Source organism: Haliaeetus albicilla, chromosome 14 (genome assembly GCF_947461875.1).
Source record: "Haliaeetus albicilla chromosome 14, bHalAlb1.1, whole genome shotgun sequence".
Lineage (NCBI taxonomy): Eukaryota > Metazoa > Chordata > Aves > Accipitriformes > Accipitridae > Haliaeetus > Haliaeetus albicilla.
Genome location: NC_091496.1, coordinates 985907 through 1011831, shown reverse-complemented (window position 1 = coordinate 1011831; position 25925 = coordinate 985907). Strand labels below are relative to the sequence as shown.

General features: G+C 62.7%; 1 protein-coding gene across 1 annotated transcript in view; it reads right to left on the bottom strand.

Moving 5' to 3' along the window:
* Positions 1–25674, bottom strand: part of SND1 (staphylococcal nuclease and tudor domain containing 1) — a 128132-nt gene extending 102458 nt beyond the window's left edge. The window contains exons 1-10 of the mRNA XM_069801473.1: positions 25513–25674; positions 20934–21083; positions 19543–19663; positions 16656–16734; positions 13855–14015; positions 13540–13631; positions 12772–12930; positions 12221–12327; positions 11843–11933; positions 5701–5814 (exon numbers count right to left, since the gene is read on the bottom strand). Of these exons, the coding sequence (XP_069657574.1) occupies positions 5701–5814; positions 11843–11933; positions 12221–12327; positions 12772–12930; positions 13540–13631; positions 13855–14015; positions 16656–16734; positions 19543–19663; positions 20934–21083; positions 25513–25587 (1149 nt within the window). The 5' untranslated portion in view covers positions 25588–25674. The remainder of the gene's footprint in view (positions 1–5700; positions 5815–11842; positions 11934–12220; positions 12328–12771; positions 12931–13539; positions 13632–13854; positions 14016–16655; positions 16735–19542; positions 19664–20933; positions 21084–25512) is intronic.
* Between the last annotated feature and the right edge of the window lie 251 nt (positions 25675–25925).

Sequence of the window (25925 nt, the reverse complement as noted above, 5' to 3'; positions counted from 1 at the left end):
AACAAGGACCCCTCATGGGTGACATCTCCCGCTCTCCGGAGGCTGGCAGGCACAGTGGCTGGCTAATCCCTCATCTGCTCGCAGCCCAACGTGAGCCAGCAGTTCCCTGCCTTTGGAAACATATCAGAAAGCCAAGGAACCCGCACACATGCTCATTTGAGAGCGGGAAAAAAAAAAATCCAAGCCCAAATCCGTCTGTTTTTTTCTTTTTCTGAAGCCATTTCCAGCTTCCCTACATTTTCAGCTTTTCACTGCTTTCTGTCTGTGGCAGTGCCTGCTCCTCCAAGTTTGCCCAGTGCGGTGACAGCCCTGACGCTTGTGTCAGCTTTGCAATTAGCTACCACCGTGCCAAACGCACTCCCGGCAGACGTGAGGCTTGCCGTCGCTCCTGCAGCACGCTGGCAGCCGGCGAGCCCCGGCAGCTGGAGCAGGCGCAGCACTGGGGTCCTGCTCCTCCAGAGACCCACCACCCTGTGCTCCAGCTGGAGAGGGCTGGAGGCACCCAAAGGTGCCCAAGAGCCCACCCCAGCACCCCAACACCAGCGTCAGTGCAGAGTGGGTGACAGGCGTGAGGCAGCATCCAGGATAAACAAGAAAAACCAGACAGCCTTGGCTTTGTGTCCTCAGAAAATACGGCTGGAAGGTGCCTGAGGGCTGTCCAGACAATCCTTGAAGAAATCCCCCACCACCAATGTCAACCTTATCTCTGCTGCGCAGGCAGGAGCAGGGACCTTCGAGTCCCGGAGCAGCAGCACAACCAGGAAAGGAGCCGGGACATCTCTGCTCCTGATTCCCTTTCCACCTCCTCCCTCCAGCTCCCAGGGCTGAGGAGGGGCCCTGGAGTTGCCAAAACCTCAAGCCCCCCCAGCAGCAATTGCCTCCCTCCCCGCAGCCCCACACCGGCCAGGGGAGACACTGCCCCACTTTCAGACTTCAAAAACATCCAACCCACCACCAGCAGGATGGCTTTTTTCCCTGGTTTTTCTCTTTGAATCAGGGTCCATGTGTTTGACTCCCCCACTCCAAGAGTATTACCAATTAAGATATCAATTTAGATAAATCGGGGGATTGGAGCAGATTTGTACTGCCGTTGCATCAATTGGGCAAATATAGCTTGCTAGAGCACAGAGCCGTTAACGAGATTCTGTAATTTAGCTGTCCGAGGGAGCGAATTCCTGATTAAAAAAAGCAAAGCTGAAACCTCCCGAACGCCAGGAACGGTGGTGACACCGAGACCCAGGAAAGCCCCAGTCCCTGAGCCAGAATCACCGCTTGCTGCCCACGGACCCAGCAGCGCCCGCGGATCCGGCAGGTCGGAGCCCCTCGCAGCCACCGCTCCTCCCCGGGGGTTTGCTCTGCCTCCCGTCCCACGGAAACACACACCAGCGACACGGGCTGCTCTGCCTTCGGTCGGGTCCGACGTGCCGGCCACCTGCTTCGGCCGAAGACGGACGGACCGCAAACCCCACCACGGGGTACGAGGGCCGAGCGGTGCGGGATGCCGGAGCGATGGGCGTCAGCCGCAGCGATGGGGAAGGGCTTGCCCGTGCCCAGAGACGCCTCGTTCACCCCAAAAGATTGGAGCACCCCACGTTTCGAATCCCAGATGTGGCCCACAGCTGTGAAATGAGGTCACGCTGTCAAACAAGCTAGCGCTTCAAAACTGTGGGCTTAAACATGGCAGAAACCAGCCCTGGCTCCAGCCTGGCCAAACAAGGACCAGGCAATTTCACCGGAGGCGAGGGCAGCACCAGCCGCGGTGCGCGCAGCGGTACAGCTCAGCCTCCAGGCCGGCGAGCCGCTAAGCCCATGGTGGTGGCAGGACATGGCCTGGGGAAGGATTGCCAGGAACATTTGGCTTTTGACACTGAACAGTGGGAAGGAGCCGTGCTGCATCCTGCTGCGGAGGTGCTGCCCCGAACCAAGGGAGCCGTCCCGGTGAGGGTCTCCGGCCGTCCCGGCGAGGGGCTCCAGCCGGCACTGGCGCTGCACCTGCAGACCCAGCACCTGGGCAGCAAGGGGAGATGCATCTTCATCTGAATACATTATGTTCCTCGACAGAGACAAGCGATAGAGATATTAAACGTTATCAGCTACTGCTCTCAGGATTCATTTCGCGCTGGGTGATGAAGGCGGGAGATGAAAGGCTGTAGGATTTTATTACGCTGAATTTTCAGTTTGTCATTTCCCATCTACTCGATCAGGTGCCTTGGGACCAATTTGCGCTCAGCGGGATGGAGATGGATCTCCCCGGCAGGGCCACGCTAACTACATGCTACCTACTATGGTGGGTACACGTCTAGCACTGACCGCGGGCAAAGCAGCTCGCAGCCAACGCTGCCGAGCCCCAGCGCTCTGCTACGGAGCTGCCGGACCCCCACGCAACACCTCATGGGTAAAGCCTTCCAGAACAGCCCCAAACCAACCCAAAATATATATATATATATATATGTGTGTGCATGCCTTGAGCTCAGGCTCCATCTTTGCAAGGGCAGCTAGGATCGGGGTCTCCCACGCTGAGCCCCCCCAGTGCAGAAAGCTCCAGAGCGCAGGAGCTGGAGCAGGGATTAAAGGGGAGCAGCAGCAGCAGCAGCAGCCAAGGGTCCCCAGGCACCGTGGGGCTGGGGGAGCTCGGGGCCAGAAAGCACCCCCCTGCAAGAAGCAAAGCACCAAGTCAGGGGTGGGGAAGAGAGGGGCACGCAGCTGAACAAGGTGCCTAGCTCGTCTGGCTAGGGCTTTTTTGGTCAGTTGTTGGATTTTTGGATGGTTTTTGGTTTTTTTAAAACAAATGATCTGGAAGGGGAGGGGGGCGTAAACATTTCATTAATTGCATTCACAGGTAATTAAGCAACTGCATAAGCAGAGCCAGAGATGAAGATGCAGAAGGGCCTAAAGAAGGATAAAACCCAGAAAGAAATAAATGAGGTTTAACTGGGGCACCCACAAGCTAGGGTGGCCGAACTCGCTCCTGCATGGTGCAAGGGCACGCACCGGCAGCCTTGGGGAGACCACAAAGGGCAAGAGAGCTCACACCAGTGCCGGGGCCTGAAACACTCTTGGTTTGGGGGTGCCCAAGCAAGAGGCTGGCACAGCGGTGGCAGGCCAAGTACCCAAATGGGTATTTTCTGAATCTCATCACTACGGCCGTCAGAGCCGCGCAGGCTCCCCCCGAGACCGGGGCAGGACGGGCTCTGGAGCACCGGCTGCTCCAGCTCTTGGAGCAGAAGGAAGGAGAGGAGGAAGATGGAAGCAGCTCTCGCTCCCCAGCGGTGCTGCAGGACCTGGGGACGCGCTGGCCAGGCCATGCTCGTAAGGACGGGTAACTTCTCACCGCCGGGGGGTCTGGCAGCAGGACCTGGCACCTGCAAACCCTGGATGCAATCTAGAAGCGCAGATCTTTCCAAATGCCGAGCCTGTTCCACACAACGAGCTCCCCAAACGAGAAGCCAGATGCGGACCAGTGACTTGGCTGCAATCCGGCAACTTTGGTGTGCTAGGGCATCTGCAGCGAGACCCCAGACCCAGCGAGGTGGGGGAGAGCCCGCGTTCAGGGCATCCCTTGGGCTGCACCACATACGGCGGCGAGCCCGGCAGCTCCCTGCCGGCAGGGAGAAGGCAACCGCCCGCGCGCCGGGGCCGCAGTGCCGAAGCAAGCAAAGGATTTTGCCAGGGGAGCCGGCAGCGTGGCGGGGGGCAGCTGCTTTTCTGCAGTCTCCTTGGAGACCGCGACCGCTCCGCAAAGAAACCGCGCTCCTCCCGGCAGCGCCGCACGATGCCAGTGGGGCACGAGGGAGCGGGTGTCCCCCCCCCACAACCGGCACCGGTGGCCGCTTTGCAGCCACCCCATGCCCTCCCTGCCGTGCAAGCATGCTGCTCGGCTCGCGGCGGCTCCCGTCCACCCGGCGCTGACGCCAGAGAAACAGCGGGAGGGAGAAACTAATCTGGGAAGTTATTCATAATTCAGTGTGTACAAAACAAGGCGGCATCCTAGGAGGGAGGAATTTCCAAATTACTGTTCCCACAGCAACCTGGGCTCTGCCCCTGCGCACACCGACAGCTCGGGGAGCCGTGGCACGCAGTGCCGTCACTCGGCAGCGCGGCCAGGCCAGCCCCGGCTGGCGCTCAGCGCATCGGTGCCGTTCGGGGAAAAAAAAAACCAGCCCTGGAAAAGGCAGCTTTCGCGTAATCCTGGGTGAAGGTTGGCTTCCTGCTCCCGGCTGGAAAGCCCTCCTCCCGCTCGCAGGTGGGAGCGCTCCTCGCCATCTCGAGAGGCGCTGGATGAGGAGGAGGATTCTGCTAGGAACAATGCAGGTGCTTGGCGGGGGTCTCAGCAGCTCTTGAGTGCATCAGCCATTGAGGGGGGGCGGGAATAAAAAGAAAGAAAGAAGAGGCAAGCAGATAAATCCCTGCCCTAAGGAGCTTTTGGATGGTTTCAGATCAGTTGCCGCCAGGCAAAGGCGGGCAGCACCTGGCTTCTGTGCCCACGCCGCAGGTCACAGCCCTGCCGGCACGTACCGGCTGCCCCCGTCACCACCCGCTCCGTGCAGAGAAAGGGGCACGGGGATCAAACCAGCATCCTGGCTCCCAGCCCAGCAGAGGTTTTTTGAGCGGAGGTGAAGGGGACTCAGCGTGCGACCCGCAGCCGCACAGCAGAGCTTATTTCGGGTGCTTTCATGTCACTGCCGAGCGCGGGGCTTGAGGTCCAGTACACGCCGGCTTGCAACATGCTTAAACCAAGCACAGCGGAGACCAAACTGTGCACGAACAATGCAGCGTTTTCCCGATGACTTCAGTCCCCAGCATTTCCCCATCAGATCCTGATACTGCAGGTCTCCAGAGTCACACCGGAGCATCCCTTTGAGCCGGAGGACAGGAGCCCGCTCCTCTCGGATGCAGGGAGGAAGGAGGGGAGCACCCCCTGACCCCAGCCAGCCCCACAGTGGAGGGCAGAGATGCTCGGGGGCTGCACGGCTGAGCACCTCGCTGAATGGCACAGCAGGGAAGAAAAGGAAAATCAAAGGGTTTTGCACGCTTTGCATAATCTCCAGCAGCCCTGCAGCCTCCTGTTTCTCCCCCCTCCAGCGATGGGCAAACATCAGGCTGCAGGGGAAGGGGAGGGCAGAGCTGCTGCTGCGCCGCTGAGCAAAGGAACAGCCCCAGCCCAAAGCCTGTGGGTGACAAAGGACCCGAGGATGCCGGGCAGCAGCTCCCCTGCTGCCTGTGTGTCCATCCACTGAGGGGCACGAGTCCGCAGCGACGGGGCACCCATCCACCTGCACAGCCCCAAGCAGCATCCCACCGTGCATCATCCACAGCCACACACCCTGGAAACGGGGCTCTTCTACCTCCCCAGAGCAGAGAACCACAATGGCACCGCAATACAGAGGGGGAAACTGAGGCAGGGAACGAGGGAGGCATCAGTCTCCCTGCAGCCATCAGAGTGCATGCTCAAACCTTCCCCAAAGCCCCTTGCATCCCGTGAGATGGGGCTCCCCCAAGAAGAAAAAGGGAGTGCTGAGTTGGGGCGGGGGTCAGGCCAGATGGAAGAGGAGCCTCATGGGGAAGGGACTCCATCCAGGGACGGTCACGGACGCCGGCGACTGCTGCCCATCAGAGAAGCTGCACCACTGGGGAGCAGAGCAGAGCACCCTCCCCATCTCACCCCACAGTCACGTCCCTGCCACGCGTCCCCACGGTCACCTGCGTGCTGTCCCCCTCCAGCCGGGGGGGTCGGATGCTGGACAGGTGAATGGTTTTGTGGTCCCCAGAGTTCAGCTTCACCACGATGGCGTCCGCGTTCAGCACCTGCATCACCTGTGGAGGGAGAGAGGCCGTGGTGAACACCATGCCCACAGACAGCACAAGCTCCGGAGCCGGGCACTGCCGCAACAATGCCCGCGCTCCGGCACACACCCCGACCCACCCCAGCTTCAGCCCCCAACAGGTATCACGGAGACAGTGGCTCCAACCCCATTCCCGGTGCCCGGTGGGTCACTGCGGCTCAGCAGTGCATCCGTGGTCCTGCTCCCCGAGCCCGAGGAGCTCAGCGCTGGCCAGAGCCCTGCGAGGTCCCCGGATGGTGATGCCGCGGCACACCAGCACATCGCCAGCTATGTGCCATCCCGTGCCGTGGCTCAGCCCCCCAGGGTTTCACTCCAGAAACAAAACCAGATAGGGGACTGGACCACAGGCACCGATACCAGATGACGGATGACCGCACGTAGAGGAGGGAGAGAGCACAGCCCGCAGCAAAGGCTCTTCCACCCGACAATTGTGCAACAGCGTGTCCTGGCTGGTGGTTCTCCATGCACCCAGGGAGCAAATTAATTAGAAAAACTGGTGGCAAAGGTAGGCAGGGCTGAGGGCATGCTGTTTTAATCTCCTCAGTTTTCATTAAACACCATTCTCCAGTCCGGACGGAGCGGCAGCAAGCAGAGCAGGACAAGGTACCCAGGTATTGCCACTGGCAGGGCACAGACCTTCCCCTACCCGCTCCCAGCACAAACCCAGTCCCCCGAGTCATACCAGAGCAAAAGGTTCCCATTGTCGCTCATCCATGACAAGCCCAGGGAGCACAGCCCCATGCATCCCCCCAGAGCTGAGCCAGAGCTGGGGGGGCGGGGGGGGCGGGAAGCAGAGTGAGGAGGGCACACACTTGCTCCACTTACAGCACTTTTTGCCCCAGCAAGCACATCAGTCCCTCAAAACGTGCTTAGCCAGAGGGATAACAGGATTATAGGAATTAAAATTAAAGCAGACATCGAGGATTGCCAGGGCTCCTCTCGGCACAGCAAACCCCCCCGGGGGACGTCCCTACCTACTGACTCGGCCTCTCCTGGGACCCAGATCCTTTGCTTTTCATAGGCAGACCCGAGCCCAAAGCAGTTTGCATGCTAAGCGAAGTAATCAAATCTCATGCTTCAGGGCATCCTCGCCGCTGGAGGGGTCAGGATGGGACCCCAGCAGTGCATCGGGCATCTATCCCTTCCCTCTCGCAGAAGGCTTAGAAAAAGCAAGCCATGAAGACAAGATACTGCAGCCAGGGGAGCTGCAGGTCAGATCCAGGGGCAAATCCTGCGCCGCATTACACATCCATCACGCGCAACTCCGCACTTCCATGTCGGAGCTGCGGTCAGATCTCATTTGTTCTCTGGCAGGAGGCGGCAGCAGGGCAGGCTCCCGCTGGCAGGCAGCCGCCAGCTCCCGGCACAGCCGTGGTTTATGTGCAGGAGCCGGCAATTGGCACCAAGGACTCGCCAAGCCCCTCCAGCCCCCCCGAGCATCCCCCTCCCGGCAGAAATTAACTTGCAGGGACCTTCAGCCGGGCTGACCCAGCTGCGATGTGTCTCTGCGGGGACACGGGATGCTGCAGGACGTGGTACCCGGGGCAGGGGCACCCAGAGGCTGCAAGTCCCAGGCAGGACAGGGCAGGGTGGCAGCGGGAGCGGAGGGTGATCCCTGGGTGCCCACCTCTACCCTCCTCCAGCCAGGAGCTGTGGCCCCGGCTCGGCAGCATCGCCCCGTGCATAGAAGCAGCAGAAGGTGCTTCGCGGCCCCCTCCCCAGGGACCCCGCGGGCAGGAGGGGGGCACAACGGCAGCGAAACGGGAGACTCAGCACCGCCTCAGGGGCCATGCCATTTTTCTTGCTAACAATTTCTCAGCTTGCTGTGGCCAGCTCCCTTTATCCAGTATTTATTGTGGCTTCACCTGCCTCAAAAGGCACTTTGATAAATGGATTGAAAGGATTTTTTTTTATTACTTTTTTTTTTTTAAATCTCCACAGCTACTTCTTGCAGAGCCTGCATGCTCCACCAGCACTGCTTCCCCAAACCCCCCAGGACACAGCCTTCATCCCAAGCCCAGGCTCCTCCAGCCGGGTGCATGGATGGGAGGGCTGGGTGAAGCCCCTGCAAGCAGATGGGCTCCAGTGACCCACCGCTGAGCCCCCGCCAGGCTTCCCACCCTCGCCCCCATCACTGCTCCCCTGGGGCAAGAAGGTCAGAGCGGTGCCTTGTCGATATTTTTTTTGTGCGAGAAGTTTTTCTCACTGAGAGTGTTGATCCCAACAAGGTTTCCAATTTTCCACCCCAGCGCTTTGCTCGCCCTGCGCGCTTGCCCTCGCTATGGGCTTCGACCCAGCAGGACCCCTGTGGACCATGGGGCCATTCCCCCAGCTGCCACTGTGCCCCCCTGGGCAGCCCGCTCCTGTACTCCCTGCCCAGCAGTAACGAGCGCAGCTCGTTAGCTCTCCTGGGAAAGGGCTCCGGGACAGGCTGCTGCACAGGGAGCATCCCCAAAGCCAGGAGGGACCTCCTGCACCCTGACCTTGCAAGACAGGGACAGTGGCACTTTGGGAGGTGGTACCCAGCATCGAGAGAGGGGCCAGTGCTGCCCCCCCCCCGACCAGGAAACTGCTTTTTGAGGGGTTTTGGCAGGGTCTGGCGCTCAGCTCAGCAGGACAGCAGCTCCCAGGCTGGCTCTGGCAGATCCCACTGAGAGCTGAGATGATTTGGCCACGATGAAGGCTCCGAGCATTTTGCAAAGCAGGGGGGGAAAAAAAAAAAGAAAAAAAAAAATATACACAGGCCCAGCTCATCCACAACTGCCTCCTCCAACCTGCAAAGTGCTGGAGCCAGTGCATGGCAGGAACTAACACACAGCCCAGCCAGCGAGCCTGGATGCGGCCGAGGGGCTGCCCACGGAGCCCAGAGTGCCCCAGGCAAGCGGCTGCTCTCAACCTCACCCCCCCAGCCCTGAGGGGGCTGATCCTGCCCCACAGCGGGGAGATGGGACGACACAACGTCGTACAGCCCTCTGAGCCCCACGTACAATAAACAGCTTTTGGCAGAGGATAGCTTTCAGCGTAATGTATTCAACTCTAAGCAGCGCTGTCCCAAATCCCTGGGTGCTCTAAGACAAGCTGACGTAGCGAATTCAGGAGAAAGCCTCCAGCCCCTTCAAATTTTTATTCCACCGCTTTTCTTCTTGCCACTCACAGGCATCAAATCCACAATTGAGGCCAAGCCTTAATTTCTCCCCAAACCAACCCCTCCGCTCAAAGCACCGGCAGCTGACCGCGACGGCATCAGGATCCAAAATTAGCCGGAGCTGATTTGCCGCGGTTGCTCAACAGTGCAAAGACAGGTTGGGATCTTCCTCCTCCTCCTCCTCCTCCTCACCCCGCCACCCCCTGGCAGCTCCTACGTCAGCTCTGCCGCTGCAAACGAGCACCTCGGCGTTCTGCCGAGCACGGAGGCGGCTTCAGCGCCCGAGCAATCGCTGCCTGCCCGCTGCCTGCCTGCCTGCGGGTGCTCAGACCCCTCTGCAGGGCACCGGGAGGACGGATGGGGGCTCACGGGGCTCCTCGGGGAGGCTGGGCATGTGCCCAGCTCTGGGTTCAGCTCCGGCACTCCAAGGCGTGCGGGCATTTGTCCTGATTTTCCCTGTCACTTACAATTCCCGGGAAGGGAAAAAGACCAAAAATTGACACTGCAAAACTGACGGTGCCTGGGGGGTGCTTCGGCTGACAGCTCCCTAAATGCTGATTTGCACGGGCCTGCATAAAGAGCAGGTTTTAACTGAAGGCAGAGAAATTCTGCATCACCTCCCCAGGAAGCAGGATGGCATCACGGCGCTTAACCGTGTTTGGGGGCTCTTACTGCAGAGCCAGGGCAGCCAAACTGTGCCGGAGCAGACTCCAGCCTGCGGCGAGCCAGGGGGCCGAGTGGTCCCAGCCTGGGGGGACCCCCAGCAGAGCGAGGGGCTGTGCCCAGAACCGGGGGGCCAACCTGCACGCTCTGCCCCAGGACCTTAAGCGGGATGCAGCCTGCACATCGGGGTCCCCTCCGCTCCACGGCACCGGGGGTGGATTCCCACCGCTCCTGGGGGGATGGCTGCCCCATGGCAACGCCTGGCACAAGGGCTGGAGATGCCGCCGGGCCCAAACCCACTGCAGGCACCTTTGCTGCTTTGCCAGGGGTGCTCGGGACAAGAGACCTGCCTGCTGCAGCTCTCCGCCAGCGTCCCAGCCTGCACACGAGACATTCAACAAAATAACGGCCATCTTTGAAATGCCAGGACCGTCCATCCACCCCCTCCACAAGCTGCTGAGCAAAGCATGACTAACGGCCCCCGTGCCGGCTCCTGGCGCGGGCTCCGGCAGCAGCCTCTGCCAGCGGCAGGATGGCACTTGCGAGCACGCCAGCGCCTTCGCACGGCCATCCCCATGCCCGCAGGGGCATTTGCCCAGGTGTTGCTTTTCACTGCAATAGCAGCATCTCCAAACACAGTCCTTCTCCCCAGGGATGGACTCTCACCTCTGGACATCTCAGAGACCCTCTGGGCTGGGCACATGGGGCACGTTCATACGCCACTCGAAGAAGAAAAGCCCTGCAAACCCTTCAGCACCTGGGGAAGCCGGTGGGAATTTTGGGGGGACCTCCGCTACCGCTACTACCAGCCATATCTGAGCTGACAAACAGCCAGCTGCAGAGAAGGGCGCAATCTCAGAGTTAACACGCGAGCCAGCACCTCCCCAGCCTCATTCCGCAGGACCGGAGCTGCCGCACAGCTGCCGGTGACAGCACCGCGCGGATGAACTAATTAAGCCGGTTGCATCGCGTGGCTGAGACCAGACCAGCTGCGAGAGCTCCTGGCTCTGCCTTGCCCGGCAGCTCCAAAGCTCCCGCAGCCGGTGCCCGGCCAGGCGTGCTCTGCCCCGAGCCCTGTTGTCGCCGCTGCTGCCGCCGGCCGCACCAGGACAGGCAGGGAAAGGAGCAGCCCGGCTCGCTCCCGTGCCCGCAGGCAGAGGTACCCGGGCACAAACCCGGTTTCCTTCGCAGCAGGGATGGAGCAGCTGGAAGGATGCTCCGGGGGCAGGATCTGACCCGGATGCGGGGCAGGGAGCACAGGCGTTAAGCTGACTTTCCAAGAAACCCAGCTGTTGCACATTTCCCAGGGTTTCCACCAGAACCGAAGGCCCCCCGGCTGCTGCGCTGGGTGAGCCGGCAGCACCATCTAGCGGGCTGCTCCCCCCCCGCCCCCCCACTCCCCGAACGGTGCCCAGATCCCCACATCCCACCGCGTCCCACCGCCACGCTCCCGGGTGAGATGCTCGTCCGCAGGGACACCCACCACCCAAAGGCAGGGGCAGCACCAGGTCAGCCCCACCGACCTTCCCCTCGCATCCTTCCTTTTGCATCGGCTACGCTCTCCGAACCGCGCCAGGGCAGGGGAGGCACGGTTTCCATACGGTGGGAACGCGGGCAGTGGGGGCATCCCGGGGGCTGCTCTGGTGTATGGGGCTAGCGGTCCCGGAGCTGGGCCAGCCACTGCAGGGAGGTGCCAGCCAGGGGGTCTGCCCCACGGACCCCCCACAGCTCCACACCAGCAACCCCCCGGGATCGGGGCAGGGGCTGCCATGGGGCTGGTGCCTGGACACAGTGCTGGAAACGCAGGCAGGAGAAGGAAGGAAAACTCTGCTGAGGGCAAGCATCCCTCTGCAGGCAGGAAAGCGGCAGGCAGGGCAAGAGCATCTCTGCGGCACCCAGCCAGCCAGCAAACGAGGTCCCAGGGCACCCACCAGCCCTTCCCCACACACCCTGGGCCCTTCCCCTCCCCTCGTTTTGTTTCACCTCTTCCCACCCCAGGCCTGCCCGAGATCCCAGCCTGCGCCTGGATGGTCTCACACCGCGGTCCGTGGCAGGGATGTAGCAGAGGCAAAACCCTGCGGGGTCTGTCCCAGCACACGCAGAGTCCGGCACGGGCAGCCGGGCACCCTGCCCTCTGCCCCCACGCAGGCAGACCCTGCCAGCGCCTTCGCCTGCTCTGCCAGCCACTCACCTTGGCTACAAACTGCTTGTCCTTCTGATCCAGGTTTGCCGTGGGGGCCACGTAGTCCCTCCAGATCCTCAACTTGCGCTCTTTGGCGAACCTGGCGGGGGGGGATGGGGACGGGACAGGCGTGATGCCCGGGCTGGCGTCCCCAGTGGGGACGGACATGCCATACATTAAATTGTCCAGCAAAGCCCTGGCAGAGGCAGTGGGGCTGGCGCAGACTCACAAGGAGAGATCGCATCTACCTCCCACCCGGGAGAGCACCAGGGGTACCCACACGTGGGCGGGGAGAGGGGGCTGGAGTCACCCCAAGCACCCCACGGGTGCAGCTCGGAGCGTGCCCACCCCAGCACCCAGCCCCGCGGCTCCCGGCGTCCGACTCACCTCTCGGCCGCACGCAGCTTGTCGGCGCCGCGGGTGTAGACGGCGATGGACCAGTCCACGCAACGGGCAAAGCCCTCCTTCAGCAAAAGCTCGGTGATGTTCCCATTCTGCGGAGAACAGGAGGAGGGGCGCGCTCAGCTGCGGGGGGGACACACGCGGCATCGACATCTCCCCCCGCGCCCCCAAGGAGAGCTGGCCTCCCCCCCATCCCTGCCCCGCTGCGAGGGGAGCACCGCACTCGCCCTGCTCAGCCCCTTAGATGCCACAGGTCCCCAAAGAGCCCTGCAAGGCCTGGCCACGGCACCCGGTGCCCCCAGGGCTATTGGAGACCACCCCATGGGGCTCTGCTCTCCTCGCGGGCTGCTCAGATGGACCATGGTTTCCCACAGCCACCAGTAAAGAGCCCATGGCTCCCAGCTGCCCTGAGCCCTCACTGGAGGAGGCACCCGGACCTTGCAACCACCTTTAGCATCTTCAGCACGTGATGACCAACTGTCCGACAGCCCACCGGGACCCTCTCCCCACCCCTCGCCACCGCCGGCCCCACTTGCCGGGTGCAGGATGGTGCCCAGGATGTTCTGGTTGTGGCAGCTCTCCAGGACGATCTGCACGTCCCTCTGTAGCAGCCGCGACTCTGTGAAGAACTTCGCTTCGGCCGCAAATGGCTCGGGGACTTCGGGGGCGTCCGCCTCCCGCTTGAACGTGGGGCACTGCAGCAGAGGGGAGGGGACGGTCAGGGCACGGGCTGGCCCCTAAAAACCTCGGGAAGGGGGTGAGAAACCTCCTTGGGGAGGAAGGCTGCTCTGCCCTGTCCGCCCCAGGAACCCCCAGCCCAAGAGCCGTCCTCCGCGCCGGGTGGCCGAGCTCTCGGCTCCACACACCAGCAGCCACCTCGACGGCAGCCCACGCCAGCAGAGCAAGGGACGACCACTCACCCAGCGACCAGGGGATCCTTGCAGGGGGTCCGACAGCCCAGAGCTGCGGGGCCTGGCAGCGCGGAGCTGGTACCCGCCTAACCCAAACCTCTTCCCATCCCCGTGGTGACACCCCGCACCGGCGCGCACGCAACCGCGGGCTGCAACCAGCCTGTTACTGGAGGGTGCACGCAGGATGACACGGCGGGCAACGAGGCAGCCGTACCCCTGCCTCCATCCCTCCCTGGATGGCAGCCGGGGCAGGTACCGGTACGCTTGCACCAGTGCCAAAAGGTGCCGAGGAGGATGCACGGTGAATGATGGTGCAAATTCAAGAAGGAACTCGCTGCGAAGAGGACTGCTGAGCATGCCTGCCAGGGACAGGGGACAGCGGCCAAGCCTCACCTTGATCCCCGAGAGCATGACGGTGACCAGGTAGTAATCGGGGAGGAGGAGGGCTCTCACCACACTGCCGTCCCGGACGTGCTCTATGATGGCTGCAGAGCAAAAGCAGAGAGGTCGGTCCTGCCGCGGAGGGGCTCGGCAGGAGCCGCGGAGCTGGAGACAGCTCTTTGCGGCCAGAGGGTGCCGGGAACAGCACCCAAACAGCACGGCGTGGGCAACCGGCCCCCAAGGCCGCGGGCAGGCAGGCAGCTGAGGATGGAGGACAGGGGCGACCGCAGCGCCCAGCAGCAAGGGCCAGAGTTGGTGCCAGCTTACCGTTGACTGGCTTCTGGTGCATGGAGTCGACGAAGTGCCGGGGGTTTTCAATTGTGTACTTGAGATCCCGGATGGTGTGAGAGCCCGTCCCCTCACTCCACATCCCCTTCTTGGCACTCTTGGCCTGCTCCTCCAGCTCCGCCAGCCTGCTCTGCTCGGGGCTGCAAGGACAGGACGAGTCGGGATAAGGACAGGACAAGTCGGGATGAGGACAGGCCCCGGGCAGGCGGGACGCTGCCAGTTCCTGCATGTTCCATCACCGGGAACATCCATCTTCCAGGCACTTCTCTGGATGCTTTAGTGAGATTTGATCACTTGCATCTAGAAAAGGCACTGCCTGGGTGAGCTGGTGAGCGATGCTTCGTGCTGCTGACAGCAACACACAGTAAATCAAATTAAGTTTCTCCGGCACCGCAGCACAGAGGCTGCGCCATCGATGTCCAAATACCCGCCACTGGAAGCACCATCTCTGATAGATTGGGGAGGTTTAGCCCAGGCAACCCTTTCAGAGGCTGCTTTTGCGCACTGCGATGAAAAGGCAGCCCCGAGGAGACGGGGCAGCAGCAGCCCCGATTCCCTGAGCAGCAAAGCGCACTTTGGGAGAGGAGGGACAGCAAACCCAGGTACGCAGCTTGCGTGCCGTACCAAACCACGGACTGTCCCCAGTCCTGCACACACTGGCAGCCGCCAAAGGCAGAGTGCAGCAGAAGCCCCCTCCCAGCGCCAACAGCCAGCCCTGCCATGTGCTCTCATAACTTGTTAAATAAATTTGGCGATATTTGCGTTTTAGCATTCTTCAGCTCAGGGCAAAGCTGCAACCTGATGAATCCCAAATGCACTGCAGAAGCACCCAACTCAAGTAGCTGATGAGTGAGTAGCTCAGAGTCACCTCACGCACCCATTAATTAATGCACCCTTTGAATTAGGAGAGCAAACGTGGAGCAGCGATGCACTCGAGGCGATACTTAATTGCAGGAAGCTCAGCCCTGTGCTAACTGTGCTGCACCAGCCCCATCGCGCTGGTGACAGAGCTCATGGCAGCGGCATCACCCAGCCAGGGGGGCTGCATGTCCAGGTCCTGCACCGTCATCGCGGGGCTCAGGGTGACCGGCTTCACCGGGTGTCCTGCCCGCTGGGTGTGCTTGTGGGAGGGGGTTGAAGCAGCAGACCCCCGCAAGCCTGAAGCCACCAGAAGGTCCCTGTGGAGCTGCCCAGGTGCCCCCAGCACAAGCAGCAGACAACAGCACCCAACCTGCACCCCGATTTCCTTCCCTCTGGCACAACGGGCCAGTCCAGAAGCTCCTGAAAAGTCCTGGGCAGCTGCATTGCCATGCAACCGTCCTCCGATGGGATCAGCGGCACAGCTGCAGCCGACGTGCTCCTGCAGTGGAGCCAGGCGAGGGGGATTTGGTGGGGAAGGCTGGCTGGAAAGCAGGGACGAACACAGAGGAACCGAGCCACGGCTGCTCACGACCAGCCCTGTGCGGGCTCATGGTCCCCCTTTGGCTCAAGCCCCAGCAGGGTCCCAGGGGGACATTTCCAACGGGAAGCAGGAGAAAATCAGTGCAAAAACCCCAGCAGACTGGCAGGCAGAGGCTTTCCTCCTTCATTCCACCTCCGCAGCTCAAGAGCGATGCAGGAGGTGCAGAATCAGGACAGGGTGGTGAGAGCTGACTCCAGCTGAACCCCAATTCATCCTACCAACACCGCCGGTCCTCGCCAGGCTCCACCACCGGTGCTGCACCCACTCCCAGCAGCTCCTCGCCCCCGGCCCCAGCAGCCCTGCAAGCAGGCAGCTTCTGCAGGTCCTCCAGCACGGGCGCAGTGGCTTTCGCATCACTGCCCTGCAGCGGTCCCTGACCGTGCCAAAGCAGAGCCACTGACCTCTGCCGAGGGCATCCAGAGCCCACCAGCACCAGGCATAGAGCACGTTCCCCAAGGGCTTGGGACAGGGACTGTGTCCCCAGGCAGGCAGCAGGCAGGACCCGCTGGCACTTGAGGCTTCAGCACTGACAAGCCTGGGTATAAAATAACCAATCCACGCCCTTGGCAATGCACGCTCTCTTTACTCAACATACCTGTTTACAGGCTGCACTACCGAAAACACTGGGTGGAAAGCATCCAAGTGTGCCAGGAACAGTTTTAGGAAGCGACACGGGCAAGCTTCCAGCCCAGCAGGCGCGGGGATGGAAATAGCGTCCGACTGGTATTTATAGCAGTGACACAAAAACAACTCGCACCCCTGGAACAGGATAGCTGGTGCCCAGGGCCGTGCCGGGGGGTGCCAGCACACCGCAGTCAAGGCCAGGCTTCTCCCTTGCTCTGGGACGTGACAGGGTTGGGGCAAAGCATTGGCATCAGCTCCAATGGCACTGGCACAGGCAACGCACCACCCGGACATGGGACGAGGGGCAGGAACGTCACATCGCCTCTCTAGCATGAATTAAAGCACCTCGACTCCACGCCAGGAGTTACTTTCCAGCAACCAAGAGCTTCAGAAGATTTTCTGCTCTGCAGCCCAGGGCCACAGCTCTGGTCCTTCAGCATCCAGGGCAAGGAGACACCCAGCTCCCCCTCCCCAGCCCCTCACCACTCCAACCCTCAAGACAAGGGGTCACCGTGCTGGGACACCAAAGCCTGTGAAACCTGGGCACCGCAGAGAGCCCTGGAGCAGGGGCGGGTGGCTGGCCAAAGCCGAGGAACCCAAAGGCTCCATGCCCAGGTAAATAACAGCAGAGAACCGGCGCAACCGCTCAGCACAGGCTCACCGGGGCAGCGCAGGAACGCAGCCGCATACGTACTTGTTGGCTCGGATCCCTTCCCGGCGGGAAGCCAGCCCTTCGGCCACGAGGGACTCGGCAATGTTCTCGCCGCTCGTGTCTGCAGAGAGAGGAGAAGAGGAGTCAGCGAGACAAGCCACCAGCACGTGGGGCGGCCCAGAGGCACACAGACCTCGGTCCTGGCAAGCGCTCCCAAGACGATTCCAGCGAACCAGTGCCGGAGCAACCCGGGAGCGAAAGGCTCCCATCACTAGCCCGGTGTCCCAGCAGCACATGGGCTGCATGATGCATTGAGCAGAGGAGCACAGGGCTCTCCTGGGGACGGCATTTCCCCCGGATCAGAGCTAAGCAAGTGGGAAGGCGGCACATTGCTCCGATGCACCACTGGGCTGCAAGGCTTGCTGTCACCCAGGACCATCTCCGTGGGAAGGGGATGTCCCCAGCACCCAGGGGAGGCAGGCAATACCCTCCCAGCACCAAAGGGGCTCTCTGGATTTCCAATGAAGGCCGCGCTGGCAGCACAACCTGCAATGGGCGCCTCCACACAAGGCACCCTTCCTCCACAGAAAAATGGGGGTTTCACAGCTACCAGGAGCCAGAGCTCCCAGGGAGGCAAGGGACAAATGCCACAGTCCCGGGGGGGGAATCCCAGGCCTGGGAAAGCAGATAAACAGGAAGATTTGGGCAGAATCCCCCAGGAGAAACCCCTGACTGCCCACCCAGAAGGGAGGGTGCAGGGTTGCACAGCCCCAAGCAGCAGCGGGGGGTGGCTGGGGAGGGGGTGTAGGACACTGCCTGGACCCCCACTCTTCCCCAGCACCTTTGCTCCGGCTCAGCCACCACTGGCGAGTGATGGCAAGTGCCCACCCCTCAAAGCACCCACCACTCCAAAGCCCAGAGCCGCAGACAGCTGCTGCATCACTGCCAGGGAAACTGTCGCAGCGTTTCCATATTAATAGTATTTAAACCCTGACAAACTTCATCAGGAAACATTTTATGCTTCATTTCTCACCTCCACGGTATGACAGGCTGGGATTTAACAATAAGGACGACACCTACGTGGGAGGCACAGCACAAGAGTCCTTAACATGACAGACAACAAGGCTGCAGATGACTGAAAGGGAGCACTCCGCTGATCACAGTGTCACCAAACAACAAAACCCCTTTCAAGGTTTATTTGTTGCAGACCGCGACGTCAGGACCTGCCAGGCTTCCTGCTGAAGGATGGCCCAAAACTATGATCCCCGCCTCTGCAGGAGGGGATCCCCATCCCAAAGGGCTTCCCAGTTCCCCAGCCCACGAGCAAACTGGAAGCTCAGGAATGAGCATGAAGCTAACTTCGATATCCAGTTACTCGTGGTCTCGGGGGACAGGCTCATCCTGGCAGCACGTAGGACTCTGCTCCCCTTTCTTGCAGCCTGGGGACTGTGGGGGTCTCGCATTCCCACACTGGAGGAGGACCCCCGTAGGGATGCTGGCTGGAGCACGCCGGGATGCAGCGGCAGTGGGAAGCCAGCCCTGGGTCACCCTCAGTGACAAGGTGCTGGTGGGAAGGGGCTCCAGGCCGGGGTATTGCCCACCTCGGGCCACGCTGGCCCTGGCCACGTCCAGCTGAGCCTGAAAACCTCCGAGGAGAGAGCTCCAGCCCTCCTGCGGAGCTGCACGGCCACAAATCCACTCGCTGATCCTCTGCAGCGGCGAACCGGGAGCCATCAGCGATGCCGGGCTTTCTGGCTGTGCAGCGGAGCGGATGGCCGGCATTCTTCGTCCTGCCCAGGCAAAGGCACCGGCAACTCCTGCCACAGACCCAGAGGGACCATCTTCCCCCTCATCGCGGGCCACCTCCTTTCTCCCTGGGCCTCCACGCAGACCCTACTCGCTCCATTCGTGCCACGCTGCCTCGGGATGAGCCCTGTCTGTGGCGGTGAGCAAGTCCCAGCCGTTTGCTGTTCGAGCCAACCTCCCGCTTCCACCACAGGAAAGGCTCCGAGTGCCGCAGCGATGCCGGGGAGCATATTTGGAGACAAGGACTGCCTCACGGCACCCGCTCGCCCTCTCACCTTCCCCTTCTTGAAACCCGAGGGCAGGGGAAGTCCAACCAGGAGCTAAGCCCAGCAGAGCAGAGCGGTCCAGAAGCCAGCAGCAGGATACAGCCACCTCTAAGCCACTTTCACCGTTACTTTCACCAGACCAGGCGATGGCTGAGGGCTAACCATGGGGAGCAAGAGCCCAAAAACTCATCCACCAGCACGGCTGGAACCAAAAATCGGCCAGGGCTATTGGCAGAGGGGACGCAGCACCCAACAGAGTGCAGTCCAGTGTCATGCTCACCATGAAAGGGGACTTAACCGGAGCCAAAGCCCACCTGCACCAGCACCAAAAAAGCTGCCTGCCCCAAGCTACTCTGAGCCCCAGAGAGTGCTGCCTGCAGGCATCACGCAGCATTTGGGCTGAGCGGCTAGGCCGGGTTTTGCTCCTGGCACTCCACCACATCCTCAGGGGCCACAGGTAAGCCGATTCCTTTTGGGAGACTTCAATCAGCCAGAGATAAGAAGAGATTTATAATGACAAAAAGGATGGCAAGGGGTAACCTGTGGGAATTCGCCTAATGCCATGGCTTGCGTCCATGTGCTGTGGTGCATCAACCAGCAGCTGCAGCTCCAGAGAGCGCAGCCGTGCTCCGGCTCTGCACAACCCCACGGGCAGCCGGGACCGCTGCCGGCCATCATTCCCCTCCAAAAGCTGGAGCTCCATGGAAAACTGGACATGCATCCTTCTGCTGCCAACACCGCATCCCAACCCACCCTCTCAGACAGTAGCTCCGGCTGCGAGTGCCGCGCACTCCGCAAACCTCGCTGCGCGCTCCCCGCCAGGTCTTTAGGTGCCCGACGGAGCCCTTTGCACTCACCTTTACCCAGGTACACCATCCCGTACTCCCGGCCCTGCGGGGTCTTGTACTCCACGGTAAAGCAGACCTCCTTCCCGATCAGCTTCTTCCGCAGGAACTCGCGAGCCGGGAACCCCCAGGGCTGGAGAGAACGAAGTCGAGGTGAGACAATGGGTCAAACGTGGCCGGGAAAGCCCAGCTCCCCACCCCGGGGGACTCGCGCTCTCCTCCACATGTGCTGCATTAGCCCAGGACCGCACTGGAGGCTGTTTGCAGCCCACGAGCTTGCAGAGGAATCGACCCTGTCACTCTGCAGGAGAAACACCTCCACTCTTCCTCCCATCCTCCCAAAAGGGGTCACGGTTGGTTTTCCAGCCGGCCTCGTGCTCCCCAAGCACAGCCAGACCCATCCAGCTGAGCCCAGGAAAGCTCCTGGGGCAGAAGGAGCAGGGCTGGAGCTGGGTGACGCAGGGGGCTGGACCAGCCCCAGCTCCCAGGGACGCGGCGGGGGCTCCTCCGGCTCCTGCCCGTGGCGAAGGAGCAGAGCGGGACCGGCCGCTGCGGCCGGTCAGAGAAGGGGGCTCTCGCATCCCCCCCCCCGGCACCTCTCTGCACCGAGGCAGGAACGCACCGGAGCCCCGGCGAGCTCAGCCCCACTCCACCGCAGCGGGTGGGTGGGGAACGCGGTCCGGAGGAGAGAACATGACGTGCTCATAAACAATTAGCAAACCTGACAGGCATAATTTTTTAAAAGAGTGACATTTAAAGGCTGAAGCAGCGTTTGGAAGACAAACTCCCCAAGGAGAGCAATTAGCTGCCAGCGCTCTGCACCACCCCCAGGGCTGGGAGGATGGGTGGCCGTGGCTGGGCTTCCTCCGACAGAAAACCACTGCTCCCAACAGCTGCCGGCACAGGCAGCCCTGCCTGCACCAAAGCAATGCCCCCGTTGCCTCCTGTGCCCCCGGAGCAGGTAAAGCCCCGCAGAGGAAGCGTGGAGGGACCACCGGCTTCCCCTGGTCCCACAGACCCTGCCCAGCTGTGCCTGGTCCTCACCAGCAGACAATGCCCGCCCCGTCCTGGCCATGTTTGTGACCGTAACAGGGTGAGGAAGAAGAAATCCACCCCAAAATCCACACTGGGGGGCTGGAGCAGGGAAAGGATCCCTTAAAGGATGATTGAAGAGACTGTTTCATCCTGTAGCAACACTGGCAAGGAGGGAGCTGTCTGAGCCCCACGGGACGGCAGCAGCAGGTCTGGGAACGGGCAACGTCCCTTGCGATGGGCGAGCCGAGGGTGCTGTGGTCTGCAGTTGGGTCAACAGCCTGGAGACCCCCCCTCCCACCCATCCAGCTCAACCCATGACCCTTGGGACGGGGGGGGGCTGCGCGGCACCACTCGCAGGAGGCACCCACCTCATCCGGGGTGTCCTTGGCATCCGGCTGGCCCGCGGCGGCACGGCGGGCGAGGTTCCCGGCACGGATGTTGCTGAGGTTGATCTGGCGCTCGGGGGGCGGCCCACCTCGGGGCTGCCCGCGGACGATGATGGCACAGCCCGACAGCACCTGCGGGGAGGCAGAGGGGTTACGGGGGTCCCCCGGCCCCGGCGGCAGCAGCCGGCAAAGGAGAGCAAGGAAGGAAAGAAGGGACGGAGCTGAGCACGCAGGCAGGTGATGCTGCACGGACAGAGAGACTTCCAGGGATGGATCCTGCCACAGGTAGGACATGGGAAACTCAGCACCACAGGGCACAATTTCTCACGGGCACAGGTTTTCTGCTCGGGGATGCGGGATGGTGCCAAGCTCCGCACCCTGCGCCTTCACAGTGGTACCTGCCAAAGATCCCATCCCCTCCTTCGGAGCGCAGCACAACTGAATGCAGGGTGATCCCAGCATGGCGGATGACGCAAAGGACTGGGCAGATCGGGATTTTACTCCTGGTGCTGACAGATGGGTCAGATGAGCCCAACCGGGCCATCTCCCCAGGCTGCTTTGGCTGCTGAGCGCTCCAAGCCAGGAGCACCACTATGCTGGGCAGCCCCATCCCATCCCATTCCACCCACCTCCCAGGGCTCCAGCAGCCCCACTGCTCCCCGCTGCCACAGCAGGACTCCCGGATTTGGGAGGGCACCGTGCCCACAGCACCCCGAGGGGCTCCGCGCAGCTGCTGGCACGGCACAGGAGGATGCAGGCAGGGAAAAGCTGGCACCGGTGCTGCCCCAGGGAAGCCTCCAAGGACAGGGCACGCAGAGGGGGAACGTGCCTGCAGCCAGCCGGCCCAGAGGGATGTCGCTCTCGGCAAGAGGGCTTTAACCACCCGGGCTGCTCGGCACGGCCTCAGCGAGGCTTGCAGGAGCGCTGGGCGAGGACCACGCTCAGAGCAGATGCTTTTACCTACCACGATGCCAAGACCTTTACCGCGGGATCTGACCTGCTAGGAGCAAAGGGGCCACGGGCACCGGCGATGGGCAGTAACCTCCGCCAAGCAACTGCATCGAGGTTGGAAAAATAAACCCATACGGAAAAAACTGCTGGGAGAATCCCCAGAAATGAGAGAGACCCAAACTGGACCTCTCCTTCTCGCACCCAACTCAATTCCAGTAACCGGCACCACCTCACCCTGCAAAAACCCCCAGGTTTCTCAATGGCTCTGTCCCCATACAAGACCCCAAGCCACACACCCGCCAGCCACGGCGTCGGCAGGGCCAGCTCCGGCCGCCAAGCCAGGCTCCCGGCCAGGCAGAGCGAGCATGCCGAGGATCACCCTGTTCCCGTTTTAATCAGCATCGGCTCCCTGCAGGCGGGATTGATGTTGCCGAAGTGCTCACAGAAAACCTCCGGGTTGGATTTCAGCATGCGCCCTGGCTTGCTGCCAACCCGAAATCCCCACGGATGCTCACGGCGCATCCCAAAGCCAGAGGACTCGTACCCAGCGCCATCCCAGCGCCAGGGACACCAGCTCACACCAAGCCTCACTGAAACAAGCCCTGTCACACCGACCCCAAGGGTCTGGTCGTACCACAGCATCACGCTTGTTGCCCCACGCCACCTCTTGCGCGCCCGTGCCCACAGCAGAGACTGGTACGCTGCTCGAGCAGCTGGGAATCGAGCTTCAAATTAAGCCTGAGCTGTACACAGAGCAAACCCCTGGCAAAGGCTCAGTGCTTGATACTTAAGGACTTAGAGGTTTCATCGCTGTAATTAACCTTAATCTTTAATTTATAGGGCATGGGGAAACAAGTCAGATGCTGCAACTGTTTTATCCAATTACCAGTACAAACCCTGGATCCCAGGAAGGGGACAGGTTCATTAGCGGAGCTGGTCTGTGCTCCGTGGGTCCACATGGTGCTTTAGGGTGGGCATGCCACCCCCAGCACCGGACCACCCTGTGCCCCCATCCCTGCCCATGGAGCAGCCACACGCACCTTTACGGGCAGCAGCTTCTGGCCGGGCTCCGACAGCGATGGGCCTGGGAGACCTTGCCACCACCCGAGCTTCACCCCCGCCAAAGCAGCCTGCCAGCCCAAGCCGTGCTCCTCCTCATTGGCAAAATTCAGGCCAGGCACCTCGTCGGAGAAAGCTGGGCTTAAACCAGGCTTAAACCGGGCTGCAAAAGCTGTAGTTAGTGCAGGCTGAGCCGAGAGAGCGACGGACGTGCCAAGGCCAGGGCACGGCACAGGGACACGATCCGGATGGACCCGGTTCCCACCGCAGAGGCAACCCCCACGCGTGGGAGAGGACGGCACCGGGGTCCTGCCGGCACAGCCGTCGGCCAGACCTTCACATCCAGAGCTGCAACTGCGGGGCACAAAGGGTTAACAGCCATCGCAGGAATGGGAAGGATGGGGAGAGGTGAAGGCAGGGTCCCCAGGCAGGGTCCCCAGGCGCTGGCAAGGAGAGGGGCAGCCCCCAGCTTTACCTGGAGACTCACGAACGCGGGGTCCCAGCTCAGCCCCAAGCCGGGGGCCCCCGTGCCACGCTGTGCCGCACCTCTCCGCTGGGACTCCGCGTCCTCCCCCAGCTCCTCAAGCCCCCCAAAAGGAAGGAGCCCGCTGCCGCCCCATCCCACCCCATGGGGCAGAACCTCAGCCGGGCTCATGGTGCCTCTTCCAGGTGGGGGGGTGGGCCCTGACCCCCATTGCCTCCCTGCTCCCCCATCCTGCTCTGCTGCGCCAGGACAAGCCCCCTCTCTGCTCCCAAACCCTGCGGTCCCGCTACAATTTCACAGGAAATGTGCATCGGGAAGGTGCAGAAAAAAAAACCACCCAAAACTTCCAAGTTCCAAAAGTTGTGATGGGAACCGCAGTGCAGCAGGTGGCCGGCACCACTCTGGCTGGCCCCGGCAACTCCTGGCTCCGCGGCACCACCACGAAGCAGAGCAGCGACCACAGAGAGCCAGGGACCCCCCCCACCTCTCCAGGGTGCCTCCTGGGCAGGGATTTTGGGCTGCCTGCCCCGGGAAGGGAAGGGGGACCATGGGGCACACTCCAGGCACCAGCACCCACCCTCCCCAGGCATGGGGGGGGTGCGTGTGGCCCCCAGGAGCCGGTGCCCACCGTGCATGGCTGCCTCGCGGCCAGCAGACACCAACCATCCTGTCCAAAATCACGCTACGGATCTGTGTCCCCACGGACAGAGATGGGACAGCACGAGCAGCCAGGTGAGTTTTTTTTCCCTGAGCATCCCAAAAATTGGCTCGTTGGGCATGAGACGGCACAGGGTGGCAGGAACGGTTCCCCACGCCACTGGTGAGCTAAAGCAGTGTCCCCAAACCTCCAGCATCCCCAAACCCGTCCCCACCGCCATAACGGGCTCCGGCGTGACATGGTGCCCCGAGCAAAGGTCTCGTTCGGATGGCAGCGGGTCACCTGCAACCTCAAGAAAAAAACTGTATTTGGGCACAAGAAAAACCAACGTCTGGGCAACAGGGTGACAAGGCACGGTGACAAGCGGCCCACGGGCTCGAAGGCAGGAGCCGGGACGGCGCTGGCACATGAGCCCGGCTCAACACCGACACGTGGAGAAGGGGGGGTCGGATCCAACCAAGCCAGTTGCCGCAAGCGGCACGGCCGGTGACAGCAGCCACTGGGGTGGGGTGGACAAATCCCCACCGGGCTGTGGGGGGGACACACGCGGCAGGTGACGGGGTGATGCAGAACAGGCACCGGGAGGGAACACGGGGACCCGATCCCAGCGGCAGCTGCCGGACCCCGACCTTCGCCCTCCAGGTCTCCGCTGCCGGCACACGTGGGGATCTGACATGGCTGGAGGGGGGGGTGTCAGGGACCCCGTCCCGCCGCTCCTTCCCGTGGGGGCACACCGGCGGCAGCGTGGGAAGAAGAGGAGGGAGAGGAGCAGGTGGGGGACCCCGAGGGACGCCCCAGCCGGCGGTGAGGCGTCCCCACGGGAGACGGGGTGCCACGGGGCTGCCGCCCACGCTGCCGGGGTATCCCGAGTTTCCTCGGGGCCGCGAGGGCTTCGGGGCCGGTAGCGGAGCGGGACCACCGGCTCCCGGTCAGCCCCGGCAGATACCGGGGGAACCGAAAGCTCTTCCTGCCCCATCCCGACAGCGGGGGTCGACAGCCGGGGGCGGCGGGGCCCTACGGCCACCGGGACAGCCTCGCCCCCCGGTCCCAGGACGGGGCGGGGGGTGCAGCGAGGGGTCCCCGGGCCGCCGCCGGGGGATGGACGGGCAGTAGCTGCTACGGAGCAGGCACCGGAGACCGACCACCGGAGGGGGGGGGGGGCCAGGGCCGGTCCGGAGCGTCGGGCGGGCTGCACGGGGAAGGGGCCCGGGGGCACCGGAAGGCGTGGGGGAGGCCGGGGCCCGGGGACGGATAGAGCGCGGAGCTCCGGGAAGGGAGGCGGCGAGCGGAAGGGGGGGGGGGGGGGTCCGGGCACCGTAGGGAGCTGCACGGGGGGTGGGGGTGCCGGTTAACCGGGAGGGAAGGGGGGGGATCCCGGGTACCGGAGGGGTCTGCGGCAGAGCCCTTACCATCTTGACGATGCCGCGCTGGACGGCGAGGGGCGGCGCGGAGCCGCCCTGCCCGGGGGGGGCCGCGGAGGCCATGGCGGGGCGGGGGCGGCGGACGGGGCGATCGCGGAGGGAGCGGACGGGGCCCGGTGCGAGCGCGGAAGGGAGCCGAGGGGCGGGGCGGCGGCGGGAGGTGAAGGGGGGGGGAGGGTGTGGAGGCGGGGGCTTCCCGCCGCCCCGCCCCGCCGCCCGGCCGACGGCCAACGGGAGGCCGGCCCCGCCGTCCGCTCCGCCCCCTCCCCGCCGCTCGCCGGCCAATGGCGCCGCGGCAGCGGCCCGAGAGGCCTCCGCGGGGGTGTGACGTCACGGGAGGCCCCGCCCCTCCTCGTCCCTCCCCTCCGCCCCGCGGAGAGAGGGGAGCGGGGAGGTGGGGG